The 25,321-nt window shown below is 40.2% G+C and overlaps 1 protein-coding gene across 1 annotated transcript in view; it reads left to right on the top strand.

Moving 5' to 3' along the window:
* The window catches only part of Entpd1 (ectonucleoside triphosphate diphosphohydrolase 1), a 97,320-nt gene extending 72,374 nt beyond the window's left edge, over positions 1 to 24,946 (top strand). The window contains exons 6-10 of the mRNA XM_029563010.1: positions 702 to 1,005; positions 2,400 to 2,660; positions 10,758 to 10,877; positions 20,248 to 20,385; positions 22,603 to 24,946. Coding sequence (XP_029418870.1) covers positions 702 to 1,005; positions 2,400 to 2,660; positions 10,758 to 10,877; positions 20,248 to 20,385; positions 22,603 to 22,809 — 1,030 coding nt within the window. The 3' untranslated portion in view covers positions 22,810 to 24,946. The remainder of the gene's footprint in view (positions 1 to 701; positions 1,006 to 2,399; positions 2,661 to 10,757; positions 10,878 to 20,247; positions 20,386 to 22,602) is intronic.
* The last annotated feature ends 375 nt before the right edge of the window (positions 24,947 to 25,321 follow it).

Below are 25,321 nucleotides of genomic sequence, written 5' to 3'. Positions count from 1 at the left end.
GAAAATGAAATCTACTTTAAAGATTTTATTTTTATTTAAAAAAATTTTATATGTGTGTGTCTATGTGTGGGTATGTACACATGGGTGTAAGTGCCTCTGGAAGTTAGAAGAGGGTGTTGGATCCCCCAAAGCTAGAGTTACTGGGGGTTGTAAGCCTTCCAACATGGGTGCTGGGAACTGAACTTGGGTCCTCTGCAAGAGCATTGCTCTTAACTGCTGAGTTATCTCTCCAGTCTCCAAATCTATTTTATTTGAGATTATTTTAATCTTATTAAAAATAAGGCTAACTGGACACGGTGAGGCTGAGGCAGGAGGATTTCAAGTTGGAGACCAGCCCTGGCAATATAGCAAGACTTGGCCTAAAACAAAGCAAAGGAAAACAAATAGTATTTGCTAAGTGAGAAGTGTTTAGCACATTTCCTGTACTGTGACTTAATCCTCAAAACAGCCATATGTGGTCCATTATTACCCCTATTTTAGAGCCCCTTATTGATGCCTTTTCTGGCCAGTGTCACGTAGCTAATGACTGAGAAGGGATTTGAACTTGAGTCAGCCTAAGCCCAGACACCTAGTTTGCGAGCCACAGTTCCACTGCCCCATGTCGCTGTGATCTGAGCTGTCTTTAAAGCCCTTTTCTTGCTGTTGATGTGGTGCAGACTCAGCAATCTGTAATGAGCTTTGCCTCAGCTTCTCTGTCTTAGGAAGTCCAAGAGTCCAAGAAAAAGTAGGATTTTCAGAGACTTCTTGCACTGTACTCTCTTTCAGAAACGCAGTTGGCTCAACTTCATCTCACCTGACAGCTATAGTCAGGAAACCTTTGGAGCTTTGGACCTCGGAGGAGCCTCTACGCAAATCACCTTTGTGCCCCTAAATGCCACGATAGAGTCCCCAGAAAACTCTCTGCAGTTTCGCCTGTATGGCAAGGACTACACTGTGTACACACACAGCTTCTTGTGCTATGGGAAGGATCAGGCGCTCTGGCAGAAATTGGCCAAGGACATTCAGGCAAGTGTGACTGAATTCAGACTGCCATCCCCACATCTGGTCCTCAGCCCCCACATCCTGTTATTTCCCCTTTGTAATTCAGTAATCGGTCTGAAGCTGATTATAGCACTTTCCAAACCTTTTCAGGCAGGATACCAAACTACATCTGGTCGATCCCTGTGAATTGTTCCACCCAGACATCCCCTCCTATGTTTGTTTACTGCACTATCTCCAAGGACACCACTCAGCTCTTTTCTCAGGAATTAATTTCTGACCCAGTGGTGTTGATAATGCAAATTACATGCTAATGCGTTGTTTATGGGGAGAGATGGTAATTTATAAGATCTTCTGCATAATTTTTTTATTAATCAGAGAAGAACACTCCAGGGAAAATACACAATTTGCCAATCAGCACTTTAGATCTTGTCCCCAGATGCTCTCGATAGTTTGTACACGAAAAAAAAAAAAAAAAAAAAAAAAAAAAAAAGTTAGTATCATAAGAGCACCAGACATACCCTGGCAAATAAACACAGGGTGGTTGTCACATCCAGCTGTCCTCTGTCTCCAGAAAAGGACAGCCAGTTCTCTGCTCTCCACCAGGCCTTCTCTGGTTCTTAAAACCATCAAGAAGACACCACCTTAGAAGCAGGTACAGGTGAGCAATGCCAACCAACCTCCAAGCTTTATGCAGCTGTTTGTCCACAGCAGCCCCTCTGTCTTCTTGGTGGTTAAAAATCACTTTTTGCAGGCTGGAGAGATAGCTCAGTGGTTAAGAACATTGACTGCTCTTGCAGAGGACATGGGTTCGATTCCCAGCACCCACATGGCAGCTAACAACTGTCTGTAACTCCAGTTAGGGGATCTAGTACCTTCTTCTGACCTCCGAGGGCATTGCACAACATGGGTGCGCTTACACACATGCAGGCAATACACTCATACACATAAAAAATAATAAATAAAATATTTTAAAAATCACTTTTTTCAGTACTGGAATAAAAGCCCTAAAAGCATCTTCCAGCTCTTGCAGCTCCTGTTTTCTGTTTGGGGAAGAAAGGAAGGGATAATGTGGAACACTGACGACTACAACTCAAACCCAAGTTTTTGAGAGCCGAAGACTCTTCTTATGAACCTACTCTTGGTCTATGTGCTTAGAACTAAGTGTTCAGGGACAGTCCCAACCAGTGGCATTTCTGGGCAGGGTTATAAATACTGTCATACACCAACATGCCATATCACACCTGCTGCCTGTTCTGTAAATCTTTCTTTTAAACCTTATTCTCAAGGGTGAAAAGGGCAGGACCGGGTGTATTGGTACTTGTGCTGAGTAATACAGTGACATATGATGCCGGTGCTTTGATGAGGGTGGAGTGTGCCATTGACCCAAAGTGATTCCTTCAAGTGCTTCTTCCACTCAGGTTTCAAGTAGCAGAACCCTCAGGGACCCATGCTTCCATCCTGGGTATGAGAAGCTTGTGAATGTAAGTGAACTTTATAACACTCCCTGCACCAAGAGATTCCAGAAGACTCTGCCATTTGATCAGTTTCAAATCCAGGGTACTGGAGACTATCAAAAATGCCACCAGAGCATCCTTGAGCTCTTCAACAAAAGTTACTGCCCTTATTCCCAGTGTGCCTTCGATGGGGTCTTCTTGCCACCACTCCAAGGGAGTTTTGGGGTAAGTTTGTGAAATGATGAGGTACAATGTCTAGGATTTTGGGGGGTTACAAGTTATATGATATATGTCTATAAAGAGTTTAAATAGGGGCTGGAGAGATGACTCAGTGGTTAAGAGCACTGGCTGCTTTTGCAGAGGTCCTGGGTTCAGTTCCCAGAACCCATATGGCAGCTAACAACCATCTGTAACTCCAGTTCCAGGGGATCTTATGCCCTCTTCTGACCTCTGCAGGCATTGCACTTCACGATTGCACTTATATACATGCAGGTAATATACTCAAACACATAAAATAAAATTAATAAGTAAAATATTTTTTTAAAAAGTTCAAATAATGGAAATTCTTTTTTTCTCTCACACAATAATGTCTTGATATAACTGTGCTAGTTACTTGACCTAACAATATTGGGATTTGGGATCAGCTTCTCCACTATCTTCTTGACTTTTCATGGTTTAAGATGGTGACTCTTGCTCCAAGTATCACATCTTCACATGCAAAGCCGAGGTAGGAAAGAGAATGATGGCTAGAGGTTTCTCCTCAAGCACCTTTCTCATGATGCACCAGTGTCAAAAGACGTCTTTTCAGAGTCTGTTAGCCAGACCCTGGTGAAATGCACATCTTGAAACCAATCTGAGATAAAGGGAAGTTAATATCATAGTTGACTTAGAGTAATTATTGTTTGCTCTTTCTACCTGGGTAAAATGAGGATTCTGTAAGCAAGGAAGAAGGAAGCCAGCTGTAGGGTGTGTACTTATCAGAGTCTGCGGCAAGGGGCACCCCAAGTGTCAGGAAGGGAAGGAGGCATTGGATGACTCAGCTGAGGAGCTTGTTCTATTTAAAAAAAAAAAAATTTAGGAAGTAGAAACTCAGGAAACAGCATCCATTTTACCACATTTCAAAGAGGTGGGGGATTATTTGAATCCTGGCTCCCATTTCCTTCGTTTCCTAATCCAGAATAAGAGAAAATATTTGTGCCAAAGAGGCAGAGAGTCCTCCTGATCTGCTCATTGTTGGTACCGTCTGTTTTGGTTCTGAGACCAGGCACTGCTGCACTCTCAGTCCAGGAGTAGATCACAAAAGTTAGCTACCACCCAACAAGCGCCAGTTACAGACCAAGATTACTAATGCATTATTCACTCAAGATATCATCCAAAGGAGAAGGTCTTTGTCTGCCTTTTTCCCTTTTCAAAAAACAACAGATCAGGAGAGAGGCTCAGTTCCCTTCAGGACCGCAGCATGAGTTTTGTGTTTTTTTACCCCCTCGGTCTCTGGGTCAAGTCCAGTGTCACAGAAAGAGCTCTGTGGAGAGAGCACAGGACCCATGGTTATCAGATCTGGCTGAACGCCTGTCCTGTAACCTAGCTCTTCATTTCCTAGGTCTCTGAGGAAACAGTGGGTAGCACCGTGGAACCAGGCTTGCTTTGTGGCCGAGACCACAGCTTTCTCCTTGGAAGGGTCCTGAGAGAAGTGTACCGCAGACAATGGCAGAGTAACATTTGGATTGTAGTCAGCTTCAAACCCAAACTCAGAGCTAGAACCTGGCTTCAATACCATGTGGCTGAACTGGCACTGGCTTCCCACATGGGGATTCTTGGGATCCAGGACCCTTCCTTGTCTTGAGTAGAATTTTTAGAAGAGGAAGGAATAGGTCACAAAAGGGAGGCACATGGCCAAGGATGCTGGAGACAACCAAGGGCTTTTTCACTCCACTTGTAGCTCGGAAGGATAAATCTGAAGGAAATTGTATGAGTTGACTTTTAACGTCCCTGAAAGCTTTGCCTCTTGGGAAACATGACTCAATCTTACCTTCAAGTCAGGAGCAAACCCTTGTTCTTTGAGGGGGATGGAATGCCTTGCCTTTTTAAGTGATTCCTTCAACCAAAGTAGGGAGAGATAAGGCGTGGAAAAGGTGAAGTGGCCTTGAGCGACCCCTAGAGGCTCTTCTGTTTGGTTCTTTCCTCTCTCGTGGTCTGGTTCTCCCAACCCTCCAATCCTCAGCGTGGATTCCCCCTCACTCTCTTAATTCCTTGCCTCTAACTAGTATCTTCTTTGTATATAGTTCCCAGCACTGGTTGGTACCTATTCTTCTTTGATAATTTTTGTTTCTGTTTCAATTTTTAAAAACCTTTGTAAATTTCCCCTAAAATTCTGAGGAATTAAAAAAAAAATTGTTTTTTTATAAAAAATGAGGACGATAACGCCATCACTGGCAGTGGTGTGTAATAGATATGCCAGCAAGCGGTGATTGGGCTGGTAAATGTCTAAACCATGCTTTCAAGACAGGAAGCTAGCTAATCTGTAGCAGTTCCCTATTTCTGTGGTGTAAATATTCCCACCACAGCCTATTTCAAGCTACCGATAAGATCAAAACCCCATGCTGCCTAAATAATTATATAGTTCTAATTATCTGGTCAGTGGCAAAACCCAAGCACTTAAGGTCTTCAGTTCCAATTGTTTCTTTGCTGCCTGCCAGAGTTCCATGCTCCCTTTTTTTGGTTTGATGAGCAGGTGTAGAATTATAGGCTTCCAGTCACTCAGGTTTCCCTGCTCAGCCTAGGAATAGATGAATTCTCAGCTAGTGGGTCAGATACTTTTGTCTCTGTTATATTGTAGTTCTGAGTTGTCTGAATATCTCCTTTAATAGTTAGAACTGGTGTGATACTACCCTGGGGGGTGGTCTGGCTTAGAGGCTTATCTTGATTTTTTTCTCCTCTCTGGCTCATAACTGCCACGACCAATGTGAGGCCACCTGAGCCGTGCCACCCATTGGGTGTGGTGTTGGCAATGTGAGGTGGAGGCAGTTGGGGGGAGTAGCTCTCACTGTTCATAGTGGCTGTAATGGCAGCTAGGCACCCAGGGAATTGCTGAGGTCCATTCTCTGCTTCTGCCACTGACCTTGGACCCCTGCAAACTTAACTGCTAGTAATAGACCACCGTTGACTAGAAGGCTTAACAATGACTCTGATAGTCAATACATGTTTATATGTTATATATATATATATTATATGCAGAGGAAAATATGCACAATCACAAGAGATCACTTCTTCCTGCACATTACTAGAAGGATGAATTGCTGGTGTGTAGAACAGCAGTGTAACATGCCTGTTCTAGCAAGGGTTTGTAACACCTGAGCTCACCCTCCTAGCAACATGAAGGATTATGCAGTTGTTACAGTGGCAGGATATGGACTGCAGTGTTTTATGCAATTAGGATTTAATACTGCATCCTTATGTTTGTTTAAATTTCTCTGAGCTGTTAATTGTGTCGTATACTACACATTAGTGTTGGTGTGCATAATCTTTGCTAAATTTTAATCTTTTATAGTAGATTTGCATATAGTTTGTGGAAATAAATGATAAAAAGAGATTTTATGCAAATTTTATGCATTTATGACACTTAAATTCCTTAATTTTTTTCAACCCTTATAGGGTACATACTTTGATTTTTTTCAAATTGTCTCAAATCTTTAAAAAAAATTAAAAAGTAAAAGAAAAATCTGCATCTAAGAGGACCCACTCAGCCCAAACTTGTGCTGTTCAAGGGTGAACTATATACAGGTATATGAATTTAGCTCTGTGCTTGCTAGTAACCAATAGGAAAAATAAGATAGAATCAGACCAATAACATTTTTATTATATTCATCTTTCTAAATCTTGGGACAAAACAGAACTGTTCTTATAATTGAACTCCAAAGATATGTCACAAGGGATATTTTATTTTATTAGACAATTTCTTTGACCATATTGTTAAAATTCCAATTTCTTTTCTAAAAATTTTTAAAATTTATCTTTATGTGTGTGAGTGTCATCCTGCATATATAAGTGCACCCATGTTACGCAATGCCTGTGGAGGTCAGAAGAGGGTGTCAGATCTCCTAGAACCCATCATGTGGGTGTTGGGAATTGAATCCTGGTCTTCTATGAGAACAGGCAATGCTCTTAACTACTGAGCCATCTCTCTAATCCCCATATTCCAATTTCTTGTACCTGCTGATGTGATAAGGTAGCCTGGACTGAGAGAGGAGAGAGGGGAGGGGGAAGAGAGGGATGGAGGAGAAAAAGAAGAGAGAGGGATAGAAAGACACCATGGTGGGAGCCTACTCATCTCATGCTCAGAATCAGGAAAGAACAGGGTCTGACCCCTTCAAGGACATATTAATGAGATAAGGACTTCCACCCTACTAAACCTTTGGAGGATTTCAACATCCAAGGATAACACTCTGAAATCTGAATCTTGCACCTCAAAGAGTTTCAGATTTCAGGACATTTTGGATTTTGAATCAGGTTAAGGGATGCTTAACCCATTGCAACTTTAGCCCACTCAATTCTTTGGTGGAATAAGGCACTATAGAGGTTTAAAAATGTCTTTTTCTCTTTTTTCATTTATTTATTTATTTAGCTAACTAGTTCAACTGACTAGATAAATAGCTAGTTAGTTGGTAGTTTGTTAAGATGCCATCTCTCTAAGTTGCCCAGGCTGTTCTTGAACTGCTGGACTCCAGTGATCCCTCTGTTTCAGCCCCCCAAGTAGCTGGGACTACAGCTGCCACTTTTCTAGGTTAGATTTTTGGTTCTCAAATTGATGATAGGAAATAATTCAGAGCAGCTATAAGGAGGAAGAAGCATATATCCTTCTACAAGTATTAATTCTCTAAGCCAGTGTGGAAAGAAGATGAGGCAATGACTTGGGAGCTGTGCTCTTTGAGGGTGGCCTACAGAGCTCCTCTCCTAAGTTGCTGCTTAATTTACACAAATGTATGTCTTAGACATGCTAAGAAAGATTATAGAGTAAGGTTGGTTTCCAGTATGGAAATTTAGGAGCTGATTGCAGATTTAGACCTCAGACATAGGGCATCCCATCTGTACCTAAAAGCAAGCTCGGAATTCCTAACACTGAGCCAATTCTCCCTCAAGCATTGGCCTTGGATCTCTTCTAGAAGAAGAACTGCTGCTGGCATTGGCCCTTGTAGCTCTGCTTGAAAAGTCGGATCATGATGATTTTTATTTTTTAGAGTGTTTTAAAGAGTCATTATAGCCATGGGAAGAAAACTGCCAGTGTGACCCTGAACCTTCTGATTTTGAGTAATGTTTTTTCCTCGAGTATTACAAGAATAGGTGGTTTTTTTCAATGCAGTGTAATTCAGAGGGTTAAAAATGGAATCATGCCAGGTGTGGTGGCATACGCCTGTAGTCCCAGCACTTGGGAGGCAGAGGCAGGCAGATCTCTGTGAGTTCAAGGCCAGCCTGGTCTACATAGTGAGTTCCAGGACAGCTGGGGCTACAGGGAGACCCTGCTTCAAAAAGACAGCAACAACAACAAAAAAATGGAATCATTCAAATGACAGAACGTATGAATTCAAGTAGGAGAACTATGGGAGGGGGCCAATGGGGAGAGGGGGTATAAAGTTGATTAAGATGTCCTATATGAAATATACAAAAAATCAGTAGAGAATTAAGAAATGGAATCATTCTAAATAAGGCTACCTTTCCATTTTACAGTATACATAAAAGAAGAAAAAAATACCATTAAGCCTTGCTCTCCCTTTCGATCTACGCTTTAATTTTCTAGGTTGAACTCCAGTCCACACATATAAGCAATAATCTGCTATAATAGAGACTTTTCCAGGGGAGTTAGGAGGCCATCTTTAACCTGATATGTGCTAGGTTTCTGAAGAACACATGTAGAAACAAAACCTACCACTTAGGCTTTGATGTACAAAGGGATTAGTGAAAGTTAGCAGGTAGATGGAGTAAAAGACCAAATTAATGTGCCTGTGAATGAACTGGCCCCTGAGCAAGGGAAGTTCTGTAAGTGACTTAATTCTGGAGCACAACTGCTTATGAGAGATAAACAAGCATATCCTGGCTCACCCAACAGGATTTCCCTTTCATTCTCATTCTCAGACATGACGTCTACTGTGATTAAGGAGAGAGGGTTGGTTTCCATAGCTTATTGGTAAGGAATATAAGAGTAACAATAATCATAGAAAATGTTAAAAAAATAGGAAAAGGAGGAGAGATTTAAAGCATTGCTTTACATTTGAATCAGGTATTTGTACTAAACAGAAGACTGACTGCATATTGCACACTCGGTCCTGTTTGAGAGAAGACACTTCAGATCATAACTTCACCATCAAGGCAAGAACTACAGGCAAAATACTGAGGCTGTTTAGACCGGTCTTCTTTCCTTTCACTCTTATTTTTAGTGTAAAAGTTGTTCCTTTGTTTCTAAGTGTGCAGTGCTGTAGCATAACACACCGTTGTTCAATCATCTCCACGCTCCGTCCCTGGAACTTTCTTTTTATCTTCCCAAACCGAAACTGCGTCCATTAAGCAAAAACTTAACCCCTCCTTCCATACTCCCCTCCACTGCCGCCATTCTGCAGATTTTCTAACTGTGCCAGGTGCCATCATCTGAATAGAATTAAGTGCTATTTGTACTTTCACAACTGTTTTTTATTTGGCATAATGTCCTCTATAGCCCAGTCATTCTTAACTTTTGAAGGAACCAAAAAATTCTTAAGAATTTGATGAAAGCTAAGGATCTTTGAAGCAGAAAAATGAGCATATAAAAGTAAATTGAAAAATTTTCATAAAATTTAAAAGACATTTAATCCCTTAAGGTAGACCTATGATCTCTAGTCTAAGAGGCCTTATTCTATACCAAAAAGTTGGTAGGAAATAGAGATTAAACTAAAAACCATGAACTTAACTAAGCAGGATGAGTCTGGGAAGGCAAAGCCAGGAGTGATAGTGCAGGCCTTTAACACCAGCACTCTAGAGGCAGAGGCATCTCTATGAGGTGGAGACTAGCCTTGTCTTTAGGCCAGCTGGAAATACAGGGGGACCTCATTTCAAAACAAACAAACAAAAAAGTATGAAAGGCAGATTCACATACAAATGCCAGAGACACATGACCCTACGGACACTACTCCTACCTCTAATGTGCTTCCAAACCAGGGCAAAGCCCAGCTAATCCCTGGTGTTGTAAGCAGGCAGTCATGTTAGAAAGCAAGTCAGAATGTGGGAGGGAGTGGGGTCAGGTCAGGTGCTCAGTTTGGGTAGGTTCTTGATACGAAAATATAAAACCTGTTTCTGTCTCTACAAATGTGACCTCAAAAGCTTCATTTAATTGATATCAAAGTCTTCTCAGTATATTTTGGTTGCACCTTTGGAAAATGATTTAGCAAAGTTCTTTTTATTCCTTTATGGACACATTTGAATTTGGGTTAATTTTCTGGCTATATTCTCTTAGAAAGCTGATAAAAGTAGACTGTCAGCTATGTTGCCAGACAACTGTTTAAACTGGAAATGGAGGAGAAATTAAGGTACAAAAAAGAAGTCTTATGTCATTGGAATGGACTGTGAGATGTACAAACGGACTAATACACACAGTCCTTTTTTTTTTAAGTTTAGGTACTTGTTACAGATAAGAAATTATTTTAGGGGCTGGGGAGATGGCTCAGCAGTTAAGAGGACTGACTGCTCTTGCAGAGGACCCGGGTTCGATTCCCAGCATCCACATGGTGGCTACGAACCGTCCTTACTTCCAGTTCCAGGGGAATCTGAAGCCCTCTTCTGACCTCATCGCACAACACGGTGCACTCACATGCAGGCAATACACTCAGACACATAAAATAAATAAATAAACAAAATTTTTTAAAAAGAAATTATTTTAAAAATGCATCTTTTAAGAAATTTGTATTGGGGGACTAGAGAGATGGCTCAGTGGTTAAGGGCACTGGATGTTCTAGCAGAGGACCCAGGTTCAACTTTCAGCATCCACATGGCTAACAATCATCCATAACTCCAATCCAAAGGGATCTGTTGCCCTCTTCTGACCTCCACAGGCATTGCACATGTGTGATGCATGTACATTCTTGCAGGAAAAATATTCATACCCATAAACTAAATAAATCTTCAAAAAATTTTCCATTGGGTCTATTTTGGCTGAAGTTGAAGCAGATGGCTTGTTTGCAAGCATGGGATTGACAGAAGAGGGTACCCTTGCTGTTAGAACCAGAACTGAGCTCCCCAAAGATCAAGTCAATGTTCTTGTGTGTTGGAAACAACCTAAAACTCTGCACTTTTCTCTTGTAGGCATTTTCAGCTTTCTATTTTGTGATGGATTTTTTTAATATGACAGTAAATGACAATGTCTCCTCTCAGAAAGAAATGATTGAGATAATAAGGAAATTCTGCTCAAAACCTTGGAAGGAGGTAAGTGACCAGAAACTATATTCATGACAATGGTCATGTGCCCTCAGTGTAATGGAGGATGGGAATCTGCTGATTAGCATCATACTGGTTTGACCAAGATCCAGCAACTGTCTTAGAGAAGTCCAAGTGAACCCAGGAACGCATTTATTGACATTCCTTGACAACTTTTAATGGCTTAATTGGCATCTTATGCTTCTTACTTAATACGAAGTTTTGCCAGAAGCAGCTGCTATCATGTGATGAGTAGTTCATCTCTGACTCAGCCATTGTGTCTTCAGTTCTGTCGTTTTGCCTCTTTCCTCATGGATACGAGGTGGCTCCTGTAGCCTCTATATTCAAGGTCAAAAGAAGGAAGAACCAGATGCATCTGTGCCTTTTCACAGGAGAGGGAAGGCTACCCAGAAGCCTCATCGATCTTTCCTTTCTTTTTTAAAGCTGATTTTAGTATTATTTTATTTTTGATTGATGCATAAATGTACATTTTTATGTTGTACAATATATTTCAACATATGTATGCACCATGTATCCATATCAGAATAATAATTATACTTATTACTTTAAACATATACAATTTGTTTGTGGTGGGAGCATTCAACAACCTCTTTTCTAGATTTTTAAAACATGCAGTATGTTATTGTTAACTATAGTCAGCCTACAGTGCAGTAGAATTTACTCCTCCTCCCTGACTCTAACTTTCTACCTATTTCCCAACTTCCCACCACCCCTCTGTACCCACTGCCCTCCCCAATCTCTGACAGCTACTCCTTGGCTCATGCTATGAAATCACTCCTTGAACATGTTAATTATATATTAGCTTGGTTTCTTATAAATGATAAACTTTTTAATATTCCATAAGAGTAAGATCATTTAGTGTTTGTCTTGTGTGTGGTTTATTCGACTTAATAAAATGTTCTCTAGGGTCATCTGTATTGCCCAAAATGGAAGATTTCATTCTTTTTTGTAGCTAGTTAGCATTTTATTGTGCATATATATATTCTTTTTGTGGCTAACTAGAATTTTATTATGCATATATACACAACTCTCTCTATATATACATATATGTATATATATACACATATACTACATTGTATTTATGCACTTACCCACTAACGGACTGGTTAATTCCCTCTTTATGGGTTAAGAATAGAGCTGCAATAAACATGAGAATGTAGATATCTCTCTGACATAGTAATTTTATTTCCTTTGAATATTAACCCACTAGTGAAATTGCTTGGTCAGATAGTACTGCTTTTAATTTTTTTGAGGAATCTTTGTACTGTTCTTTATAATGGCTACACTGATTTACACCCCCACATACAGGGTGTAAGGGTTCCCTTTTGCCACATCCTTGCCAGCAGGTGTTTTTTTTTGTTTGTTTTTTTTTTTTTTTCTGGAGATCACACCCAGGACTTTAAATGCACTAGGTACTTGTCTACTTCCACCACTGAGCTACATCACTGGGATCCCCCCTACCCCACAACTCATTTCTTCTTCTTTAAAAAATTGTATTGTCAGCATATATTAATTGTAGAAAATTGTGACATTTTCATATATGCAATAGCATATTTTAATCAGTTTCAACTTCCGTTTCTCTCTTGCCCTCTCTCCCTAGTTTTCTTCCTCTTCCCCAACATTCCCTCTTCTACTTTCATGTTTTTTTTAAAAACTTGTATTCTACATGTAAGAGAGAACATGCAATATTTATCATTTTGAGTCTGACTTAATTCACTTACCATCATCCATCTCTTCCTGCAAATGACATGATTTTGTTCTTTATAGCCAAATAAAACCGAATTCTATATTTGCCACTTTTTTTTGGTCTTTTTGAGACAGGGTCTCCCTGTAGCCCCAGCTGGCCTGGAACTTGCTATGTAAAATACTACATTTTCTTTATCCATTCGTCTGTTTATGGACACCTGCCTGATTCCTTAACTTGGATAGTGGGAACACTGCCATGGCAAACATGGGTGTGCAAGTATCCATGGATTCCTTTGGGTGTGTACTGAAGAGAGGTGCAGCTGGGTCATATAAGAAGCTCTGTTCTTAATTTTTTGAAGAACTTCCATATTGATTTCTATAGTGGCTGGACTAATTTACATTACCACCAGCAGTGTATAAGGGTTCCTTTTACCCCATAAAATCTCCACCATTCATTGTGTTTGGTTTCTCAAGTATAGCCATTCCGTCCATGCTAAGATGGAATCCCAAAATAGTTTTGATCTGCATTTCCCTGCTGACAAAGGGTGTTGAACATCTTCTCTTCTCAGTATTTCTTGACCATTTGCATTTCTTCTTCTGAGGACTGTTCTATTTTTTACCCATTTAGTGCCTGGATAGTTTGTTTGGTGTTTAACTCTTTGTAGCCCTTTATAGAATTTGGCTATTAACCCTCTGTCAGATACAGCTGTAAAGATTTTCTTCCATTCTGTGGGCTTATTGTCTCTTGTTGTACAGAAGCTTTTTAATTTCACGAAATCGTGTGTATCGGTATTTGCAACAATTTTCGGAGCCATTAGAGTCCTTTCTCAGAAAGTCTGTACCTATTCCTCTATTTTGAAGTGTTTTTTTTTTTCTAAGACTTCCTCTTTAAAACTTTGAGTTCTTAGGTTTAGGCCTCTGAACTATTTGAATTGGGTTTTTGTGGCATGAGAGATGGAGCTGTAGCTTCCTCTTCCACCTGCAGATACTCAGGTTTTAGCTCCATTGGTCAAAGAGGTTGTTTTTCTTCCAGTACATGCTTTTGGCTCCTTTTGTCAAAAACCAGACAATGTACCCATAGGGTTTATTTCTGGGTGCTCCGTTCTATTCCATTGGTCTTCATGTTGATTCTTGTGCGAGTACCATGCTGGATTTGGTTATTATGGCTCTGTAGTGTAACTTGAGAGCAGGTACTGTGGTACATGCAGTGTCGCTCTTTCCCCTGAGGATGACTTGGTCTATTCAGGGTCTTTTGTGTTTCCATATGAATTTTAGGATTGGTTTTATCTAGTTCTGTGATAAACATCTGGAATTTTTATGGGGATTGCATCAAATCTATAATTACTTTTGGTAGTACACCCATTTTCACAATATTAATTGTGCTAATCCATGTGCACAGGGAGCTGTTTCTTTCTAGTGTTTTCTTTGTTGTAAAGGTTTTCATTATAGTGGTCTTTCAACTTTTCTGGTTAGGTTTTTGTTTGTTTGAGGCTATTGTGAATGGGATGTTTTCCTGATTTTTTTGCAAGGTCATTTTTTGGTGTTTAGAAAAGCTACTGATTTTTTTGTATATTGATTTTGTAACCTGCTGGTTTGATGAAACCATAAGATCAGAGTCTTCTGGGAGAATATGTCCCATTGATTATTGGCACAAAAGATTACATACATGATTAAATCATCTGCAGATAGGGATAATTTTCTTCTTTCCCTTTTTGTATGTTTTTTTTTAAATTTCTTTCTCTGGTTATTGCTTTATATATAGCACTTCTATATATAGCACTTCTATATATAGCACTATTATTGCTATGTGGAATAGAAGTGGAGGGACTGGACACCTTTATCTCAATCCCGATTATACAGGAAAGGCTTTCAGTTTTTCTTAACCACGGAACTGTTTCTCCATCCCCTCTACCCTATTTTTTATTATTTACTTCCATATCCTAATAGAGTTTGTCTTATTCTTGTTTTCCTAAGACTCTAAGATGTTTCATCTGCCCATTTATTTGTGATCTGTCTGACTTTTCTTTTCTTTTTTTTTTTTAACGTGTATGAGTGTATTGCCTGCATGTGCGTAAGTCCCCCTGTGTCATGCAATGCCTGTGGAGGTCAGAAGGTGTTGGATTCCTCTGGAACTGGACTTGCAGACAGTTGTTAGCTGCCATGTGGGTGCTGGGAATCGAACCTGGGTCCTCCGCAAGAGCAGTCAGTGCTCTTAACCGCTGAGTCATCTCTCCAGCCCCCCGTCTGACTTTTTAATGTAGGCATGCACAGCTATGAACTCATCCCATAGAACTGTTTTCACTGTATCTCAAAGGCTCTGCTTAGCTGTGTCTTTGTTTTCATTTAATTCTAGGAACTTTTAAAACTTTCCCCTCTATTTCTTCAGTGACTCACTGATCATTCAAAACTGTTCAATATCCATGTGCTCCTATTGTTTCTTTTACTATTGTTTTATGGTTTTATTTCATTGTGAGCTAATAAAATAAGAATTTTATTTTCTGTATTTGGGAAGATTGGCTTTGAGACCTAAAATGTGTTGTATCATGGAGAAAGTTTCATAGGCTACCGCTGTTGGATGAAATATTCTATAGATGTCTGTTAAGTGTATTTGGTCTATGGTAAAATTAGGTCTGAAGTTTCTTTGTTGATGTTTTGTCTGGATGATCTGTCTATTAGTGAGAATGGAGTATTAACATTAATTACTTGCATTCTTTTTTTAAAATCTTTTTTTAATATTTTATTTTTTTAATGTATATTTGTGTATTGCCTGCATGTATGTGAGTGTACCTGTGTCATGCAGTGCCTCGGAGGTCAGAAGAGGGCTTCGGATTCCCCTGGAACTGGAGTTAAGGATGGTTCGTAGCTGCCATGTGGGTGCTGGGAATCGAACCCGTGTCCTCTGCGAGAGCAGTCTGTGCTCTTAACCGCTGAGCCATCTCATTAGTTGCAATCTTTATCTCTTCTTGTTTTGACTTCTGTGGACGCTGAGCTCCCAGGCTTCACAGTGACCCACAGAGAATGGCTTGCTCCTTGACACAGAGTGGGCTCTTTGCTACTTAAACTTCTGGTTTCCTATCTGACCTTCCTACGCTCCACTGCCTCTGTGACCATCTCCTACCCAGACACTGTGTCACAGTGTCCCTAGGCTCCTGGGCCTGTAATTATTCCCTATTTTCAGTTTTCCAGAGTAGCTCAATCTCAAACAATAGGCCATCTCTCAAAATGGCACTGAGTTATGGGAGAGGGGAGCATTAGGTTTCTTTTTCAATGCTTCCTGCCACATGAAAGTCACTGTAAAATCCCTCTGCTGAATTGAAGTCTTGCAAGTCCTGTGGGTTCCTCCTGTGGCTTGCACTGCCAGGCTGTTGCTGCCAGAGCTGTCTACACACCACAGACATACCTGGTGGCTGTGGCTTCAACTTAACCAGGCTAAGGTTGCAAACTTTTCCTTCCTTTTCCTCTCTCTGCATTACCTTTATGCATTTCTTTATGGAGTTTTTTTTTTTTAATTTTGTTTTGTTTTCTGCCCTGTTACCTCTTTCTTGTTTCCAATTCTCTTCCTTTCTCTCACCTGAATATGTTTCTTCTTGGTTACTTGGACTCTTCCCATTCCCAGAATTAGAAAGAGGGAGCTTCTAACCCACCATCTTGGCTCCTTTCCTTCCTTCATCTTTTTTGACAACAGCCAGTCTAAGAGGAATGCAGTAGTGCGTCACTGTGATTGTGGTGTTTTACTTGCTGCTCAGTTCCGCTTCCAGAAATACCACTGCGATTGGAATTTAATTGATATGTGCCTAGGTAGGCATGAAGGGTGTTTTGATTGCCACATAGTATTTGTACATATTTATGGATACAATAACCTGGAACACATTCACAGTGGGTGATCAAATCAGGGTAATTACGATTTCCAACTCCTCTAATGTTAATCACTTCTATGTGTTAGAAACATTTGTACTCTTCTAGTTATTTTGAGATATATTATAAACTATTTTAGACAGTAGTTTCCTTACTAATAGAACCCGGAACAAGTTTGTCCTACTTGTGCTTTGGATCCCTCATGCAACTTGTCTCTGAACCCCTACTCCTACCATTCCCAGTCTGCAGTGACCACTGTTCTTTTCTCTTTTTCTGTGAGATATATGAGATATTTTTCCACAAATGTGATAGTTGTCTCTCATTGCCTGACATATTTTACTTAACAGTGCATCTTCAGGATTCATGCTTGTTGCTCTAAATGACAGGTTCATTCTTTTCATGGCTGAATAATATTCCATCATATATTTGTGTATGTGTGTGTGTTTATGTAATACCACATTTTCTTTATCTATATGCCAGATGATGAACACTTTGGTTTATTCCATACCTTGGCTATTGTAAATAGTGCTGCAATAAACATGGGGGTACTGTATCTCTTTGGAGCAATTCTTACATGGCCTCTGGATACATATTGAATAGTGGAATTGATGGATCATGCAATAGCTTTAACTTTTAAAGGACTTGCCACATTTTCTGTAATGGCTGTACTTATTCCTACAATAGCACGCAGGAGTTCCTCCTCCTCTGCATCCTCACCAGCATTTGTTATGGTATCTCTTTTTGACAATAGCCATTCTAACTGGGGTGAGACTATATTTCTTGGTGGTCTTGACTTACATTTCCCTGATGATTAGAAATATCTAAGCATTTTTTTTACACAACTGTTTGCCATTGTGAGTCCTCATTTGTGAATTCAGATCATTTGCCCATTTTCAATTGGATTATTTGTAGGTTTTTGTTGTTGAACTGTTTGAGTTCCTTACATATTTTGGATATGAATTCCTTATCAGGTAGATAGTTTGTAAATACTTTTCTCCTGTTCTGTGACTTGTCTCTTTACTTTCTTATTTCCTTGCTTATGCAGAATCTTCTTTGCTATAATCTGGTTGTCTGCTTTTAATTTTGTCACCTTATCCAAAAACTTTTTTTTGCCTGCACCAATGTCTTGGGGTAGTGCCCCCGTGTTTCTTCCTGTCGATTTCTCAATTTTATGTCCACTGTGTATTGATTTTCATAAATGGTGTGATGCAGAAGTCTGTTTCATTTTCCTGCATCCGTATCTCCAGTGCTGCATGGCCTGCAGCATCTTCTGTGCTGTACCTTGAAGTCAGTGAAGCCCCAACATTGGTTCTGTTGTGGGACTTGTTTTTCTTAGCTTTGGCTACACTTGGCCTTCTGTGCTCCATATGAATTTTAGGACTTTTCTTCTATTTCTATAAAGAATATCGTATTTGAGTGAGGATTTCACTGAATCTATAGATTGATTTGGGCATTATGGTTAGTTTAAATATCAATTCATGGACCTATATAGGATATATATATGCATATATATTATGTGTGTGTGGATGTCTTCTTGAATTTCTTTCATCAATGCTCTATAATTTTATGTATAGAAATATTTACTTCCTTGGTAAATTTATTCTTAGATATTTTGTTATTTTGTAGCTCTTGCAAATTGAATTGCTTTCTTAATTTCTTGTTTAGCAAGTTCATTAGTGGTGGATAAAACATTACTATTTTGTATGTTAATTTTGAATTCTACAACTTCATTGAGTTAGTTTGTAACACTGTTTTGATAGCATGTTTAGGTTTTCCTATGTAGAAAACCGTGTTTTTAATAAACATGGAGAATTTGGCTTTCTTTTTTCAGCTTGGATACCCTGTATTTCTTTTGCTTTTGCTAAGACTTCCAAACTATGTTGAATAATAGTGCTGGGCATGTGTACCTGTCTCATTCTAGAGATCAAGAGGGAACACTTTCAGCCTTTTTCTCATTCAGTGTGATGCTGGCTGTGGGTTTGTGCCCTATTTGTGTCTTTCTTGTGTTGGTATGGCTAATTTGTTAAGAATTTTTTATCACGGGACTGGAGAGATGGCTCAGTAATTTAGTGCACTGGCTGTTCTTGCAGAAGACCAGGGTATGCATTGCAGCACCCACATGGTGGCTGACAACTGTCTGTACCTGCAGTTCCAGGGACTCTGACACCCTTTTCTGTGCAGGCACTGCACAACACAGCCACACTTGCATGCATGCAGACATAACACTATTATACATAAAATAAAAATTAAAAAAACTTTTTATCACAAAGAGCTGTACATTCTGAGTTTTTAATTTTATTTTATCTGTATGAGTGTTATGCCTCCATGTATGTAAATGCACCCGTGTCGTGCAGTGCCTGTTGAGGAAAGAAGAGGGTGTCAGATCCCCTGGAACTGAAGTTTCAGACTGTTGTCAACCACCATGTGGGTACTGGGAACTGAACCTGGTTCCTCTGCAAGAACAGTCAGTACTTTTAACCACTGAGTCGTCTCAGTGTATGTGTATGAGTGTTTTGTCTGCATGTCTATAAGTACATCACATGTATGCCATGCTCAAAGAGGCCAGAAAAGGGCATCAGATCTCCTGGAACTGGAGTTACTGATGTTTGTTAGCTCCCATGTGGACTCTGGGAATTAAACCTGGGTCCTCCGTAAGAGCAGCCAGTGCTTGTAAGTTCTGAGTTGTCTCTCCAGCCCCACAAAGAGATTTTGAATTTTATAGTGTTTTTTCTGTGTTTATTAGACCATAGTCAGAAAGTAGAGTTTACACGTGACATATTTCATCAGAGGGGCAAAACCTGGAAAGCAGTGGGTGAGGAAATGTTGCATATAAAACATTTGGCATAATTCTGAGCACATGATAAATGTTTAACAGATTTTTGTTGTCTAAGCTCATGGTGGCCAGAGAAAAGGCCATCCGAGTAACAAGGCAATAGGCAGATCCCTGGGCTGAGCTAGTGATATCCTGGCCTGCTGTCCTCTAACGGTAGGACAGGAACAGAGCAGGCTGTTTACATTTGGTTCCACATTTACCACAGCTAGAATGGGTGGCAAACATCTCTTACTATCTTCTGTAAAGAGTGGATGAGTAAAAACACGAACAACTCAATAATACAATTACTTTATATGACTTAGATGGAAAAAGAGGTTAAGAACAGAAAATAGAAAGTGGATGTTAGCACTTTCAGCAATGATCAGCAAAATCCTTCTGAAAATGTCTTCCAAGGCTGTTTCTCTCTCTCTCTCTCTCTCTCTCTCTCTCTCTCTCTCTCTCTCTCAATGAAGAATCATATGAACATGGAGGATTGAACTGATAATTCTGGGGTGAATAGTGACAACTTCGAAGGGGTACTGGTTTCAGCTGTCAGTCCAAGGACGTTTTGGGGACATTGTTTCCTTACAATGCTATAGAGGCTCTGAGCTAAAAACTTGGTGAACAGCATATAGGAGACTCAGGCTAAAGGAAAGTTAATGGACTTCCTTCATATAACACCTTCACAGCTTTTAATATGCCATTGTGATGGTGTAACTCCAAGTCTAAGGGATGAAATGAGACATTGAAGTTGAGTGTTTCTGAAACTACTAGACTATGGAACTCTTCCTAGAATACTTACTGTTCTCATAGAGAGCCCTGTGAAGGGAAAACTTTCATCAGGAGACCCTTAGTGAAAACCCTGCACTCTCTGAAGGTATGAGGCAGTGTCTCCACAGAAAGAGGTTTGCCCTCAGACCCCTGTGAGCTGAGTACCAATAGAGAAATGAGCTATGGAGAGGAGCCTGTTGCACAAATATGACAGATCCTTCATTTCACTTTTAGGTCAGACAAGATTATCCTGCAGTAAAGGAGAAGTACCTGAGTGAATACTGCTTTTCGGGCACCTACATCCTTTCCCTCCTTTTACAAGGCTATAATTTCACAGGCGATTCCTGGGACCAAATCCAGTTTATGGGCAAGGTAATTTGGGAATCGGTTGGGTGTGTGGAAGTTGGGTGGTAGTGACTGAAACAGCTTTGGTCTGGTAGTGACTGAAGCAGCTTTGGTCTTAGAAATGGTCCAATCAGAGTCCATTTAACTTAAGCTTCGGTGGATGCCTTGTTCTGCCATCCCACTTCTGTCTTAAACTGGCATTTGTGTCAAGCCCTTCTGGGAACAGCAGGCAGATGTGGATCGGAACCTCTTTAAGGACAGGTACCTGCCTTCTTGGTTGCGCCTTTCTGAACATAGAATTGTGACCAATTCTCATAAAACAATAGTTCATTCATTTTTCAGCATGTAATAACCACTAAACTGACATCAGAATCCCTCCCAAAAGCCCCTCCTGCCAGAAACAATTCTGGTTTCTTATCAGGAGTAAAGGCCTTGTTAGTTGCTGCTTTAAAATGGATCAATTTGAAAGCTCCATGTGAAGGGATGACTGAGTGGCAGCTGTGGCTGGGGCCTTCGCTTGGCAGGCTGGCCTAGCATGAGCCTTAAGAATCAGCCTCCCTGCTGTGCTTTACCACAGTGCCACCTGCAGGCATTGAGGAGTAGAGAAACGCTGATGTCAGCCAAGTGACTACTTACTGAAAAGCACCAAGAGCAGTGATTTTCTGTGGTTTTAAGCCTGTGCCAGCTAACAGCAAAAATGTTACCACCTTTTACAATATAGTGACTTCAGATACTGTAAAGCATAGAAGCAGAGGGCCGTGAAGGCCCCTAGGATACTATTGCTATACTGTCTTTATTATTGATCTTGCTAATTCAAACAATCGTTTTTCTCATTTTATATCCCAGGCTGCTTTCCATTTCATTTCCTTCTATTTCATTTGTTTGAAGGATCTATGCTAATGTGATTGGCAGGAAAAAAAAAAACAAATTACTGTTGCTATCAGTAAGAGTTTGGAGGAAAGGGCATTGTAAATTGGGACAACCTTTCATGAGATTGTTTTAACAATGTATGCTAAGAGCCTTAAAAAGATTCACATCATTTTGTCCCATCACTGCATTCCTAGGATGCTAAATAATTGGTTAAAATGACTTGAAGGCAGCTCATGCCAGTGATGATGGTCTAGAGCTATCTTAAAACACACGGGATGTTTAAAAAAGTATTATTAAATGAATTATGCTAGATAGAATTTAATTTCTTTCTTTTTTTTCTTTGTAAAAGAAAGAAAGACAGTCAGACGTGCTCCTAGAGTACAGGAAAGGTATGTCACAAAGAGACAGTAGTAGCAATCCTGAGTGACCCAGTGAGAAAATTCGGGACCGAAGTTTTTTCTTTAGGCTTATCTGTACTTACCAAGGTCTCTAAGTCATGGGCAGCTCATATAATAAAACCATTTCCACAATTGTTGTTCAAAGACCATCTATAGTCCAGTAGGTTCTGAGGTGACTGGAAATTATCCTTCAGAAGATGGGAGGATAAGAGCATGCTTTATAATTTAATAAGAATCCTTTCTCCAGCTAGAGAGATGGCTCAGAGGTTAAGAGCACTGGCTGCTCTTGAACTGGGGTTTAGTTCCCAGCACCGACATGGTATCTAACAACTGTCACTAACTCCAGTTCCAGGGAATCTGATGCCCTCTTCCATCCTACATGGGTGTTGCACACACAGAGCACTTACATACATGAAGGCAAAATACACATAGAAATAAATTTAAAAAATAGAATTCTTTCTCAGACATGTGCTTGGCTTTCCAACTTCAGGAAATTGACTTGCTGGGATTATTCCCCAAACTTTCCCTCATGAATCCCTGGCTCTACATGGGATAACTTCTCTGGTCTGGCAAAGATGTGAAAGGCTGGAGCCAATCATTATTCCCTCATCCTTTGCCTCCTTCCTGTCACCTCTAGGTTGGCCCCTCAACTCATGAAAGAGAAAGAAAAAAAAATGCAAAGCTTCACTGTTCTGTTTAAATTAAGTCTCTCAGGAGGGTGAACTGGGCAGCCATTCACCAAATTCCTTTCTGAAATTTAGGAACATTGTAATGAGACTCCAAACTCCCCTAAATCATTTGCTACTATTTTCCACAATTGTATTATTCCTAGTGTAGCATATACAGTGACTCTATTGACACTATGCAAGATTCTCTCCGCCTGCGGGTTGCTCAGCGTTATGGAAAGGGTTGCATGAATACTACAGATTACATTTTGGACCACAAACAACAGGCAGATTTTTCCCATTGTTTGCAGATCCAGGGCAGCAATGCCGGGTGGACCTTGGGTTACATGCTGAACTTGACCAACATGATCCCAGCCGAGCAGCCGTTTTCTGCACCTCTCCCCAACTCCACCTACGTCTTCCTCATGGTTCTCTTCTCCCTGATCTTGGCTGCAGTGGTCATCACAGGCCTGTTCATCTGTAACAAGCCTTCATATTTCTGGAAAGACATGGTATAGCAGGAGCAGCTGAAATCTGCTGACTGGAGCAAAAACAACTTGCCCAGGGAGCATGTTCCTCCATGCAGTGAAGTCCAAGGTCACCCTCCCCTGCTTGCCAGGGCTAGGCTAGACCAGCATGAAGCTTCCTTGGGACATACTCACTACCCTCTGCCTCAAGGACTTCCTGATGGATTCTCTCATCTCTCCCAGCTACTCTCTTTCTCTTTTATACACTGTGCTTGTGTGGGTCTTAAAGACCTGCCACCTTTTGTGATTTCTGCTTTATAAAAGAACAATATTAACTTTGTCTACAAGAACTGAGAGTCCCAAGTCCCATGCTGCGAAGTTGAGCTGGCTGAAAGAAGAAACTCAGGAACTGGTTCAGGCATACCTTTGGGGAATCCCCCTTTCTCTCCCACTTCCGTTTATTAAGAAAGCCATGCAGTGCCTTTGGAGAGAGGAGACATACCCATTCCAAGCCTGCCCTTTGGATAGGAGAATTTTCTAAAGTAGATAAATATGTGCTAAAGCCAAAGAGTTTTGCAACGGAATCTGTGTACTCATGCAGCTGATACAGTTCTTATTCCCTGAAAATAAGGATGGGGTGATGCCAGAACAGCACAAAGTAGAACACACAGGTCAGAGATTTTTGAAAAGCAGATGCATACACAAGCATTCAGAGGAACCTATACAATGACGGTGTACATGTTCAGAAGAAAAACACAGTTGCCACTAAGGATTAGGAAAATGCGTCTTTTAGAGTTTTGTTTTTATTATGTTAAAATATAACATAAATTTCACCATAGTTTTCATTCAACCTAGTACAACTGAGTGGCATTTAGTACATTTACAGCACTGTACAAACATCACTATTTTATAATGTTTCAGCGCAAAGAAGTTGACAGGGTCGAGATCATACCTGGGTATTCTCAAACCACAAGCCTTTCCATGAAAGCTAAGTGGACCCTGTACTGCAGAGATGGTCACTGAATTTTAGGGCCATGCCGCCTCTTATTGTCCCACTGTGTAATTTAGTGAGGGCGACATGCTTTTGTGCTATTACGATATTTACACATCAAGTGTTGCTGCCCACTCTGTTATGCAAATATGAGTCTTATTTCCTTATCCCACGGAGTATTTTGAAGAGTAATGAGTGAGTGGCTATGGAGTTTATCATGGAACTGTAAAGAGACCCTGTCCTTTTCCTATGAGCACTGCTGCAAGAACTCCCTGTCGAACAGGACTGAGTGGTGATGTACTGGATGCACCTCATCCCAAGCTATCTGTCCATTTCTGGATTTGGGGATTGACTGTTGAGCTGATGGGGAAAGGAAAGTCTCCCACAAACTAGAAGCCAAATACCCCTGTATCTCTTGGGTAGTCAAGTCATTTTTCCCTTTATAAAAGTCTGCTATTCACAATTGAATGTACTGGCTATATTGTAGCTGCTGTTGACTAAGCATCTGTGGTTAACATGTTCTGTGTTCCAGGGCCTCCTGTTCATCCTCTCATTTCACCCTCCCAAGAATCTGAAAAAGGTGGAGCTGGACTCAGACTCACAGCTGCCCCAAATCTGTCTTTTTTTCCCTTTCTAAACACTTCTGTCCAGTACATTGGAATTCAAGTTTACAAATTTCCTTTAGAGAACACAAATCTTTTCTATCTTTTTGCCCAGGTCCCACCTCAAAAATCTTTTAAATATCTAGGAGTCAAACTCTACTCATCAAGATCTCAGTATAGACAATCAGCAGACACAACCTAGCTTCAGTTCTTTTAGAGAGATGGTTAATCCAGAGATATGCTTTGGGTCCTTCCAGGTAGAGCAGGTCAAATAATATAGGTCACTATAAACTAATTTTAATATTGGATTTCCCACTGATTATAATTGATTACTATTCATCTGTAGGCTTTCATCCAGGACTCAGAATTTGGTTCTTATAACCTTGCTTCTTTTTAAGGTGGTGAATTTTTTTCTATGAATCTACAAGGGAAAGAAATCAGCAGAAATGGTTGCATCGATATACAAAAGAACAAAACTACATAGACTTTGTATGTATGCACACATGTTGTATGTATGAGAGACAGAAAGTTTCAAATTATCCCAATGAATTAGTAAGAAACATAAAATGTGACAAATAAAGGTTTCAAAAGTGGACTTTTCTTTTTCTTTCTTTTTGTTTTGTTTTGTTCTTTTTGAGACAGGGTCTCCTTGTGGCCTTGAGCTCACAGAGATCCACCTGCCTCTACCTCCCAAGTGCTGGGTTTAAAGGTGTGTGCTACCACATTTGGCTCTGAATGTTATTCTTAAACAAGTTTCTAAGGTCCTAGCCTAGAGCACCAGTGGATTACTGTGGTTTCGCTGCCTTCACGAGAAGACTGAAATGCTTGTTATTTGGTCTAAGATACCCAATATAAAGGATAAAATTTCACTTCATTTCAAAGATAATTCTTAATATCTGCATTCCTCAAAATGTAAATTTGAATATCAAAATAAAAATCAAAGATTATCTTTTATAGCCACAGACAGAAC

Source organism: Nannospalax galili, unplaced genomic scaffold, assembly GCF_000622305.1.
Source record: "Nannospalax galili isolate Female #2095 unplaced genomic scaffold, S.galili_v1.0 scaffold875, whole genome shotgun sequence".
Classification (NCBI taxonomy): domain Eukaryota; kingdom Metazoa; phylum Chordata; class Mammalia; order Rodentia; family Spalacidae; genus Nannospalax; species Nannospalax galili.
Note: the sequence above shows the minus strand (reverse complement) of the source record. Positions and strands in the feature narration are given on the sequence as shown.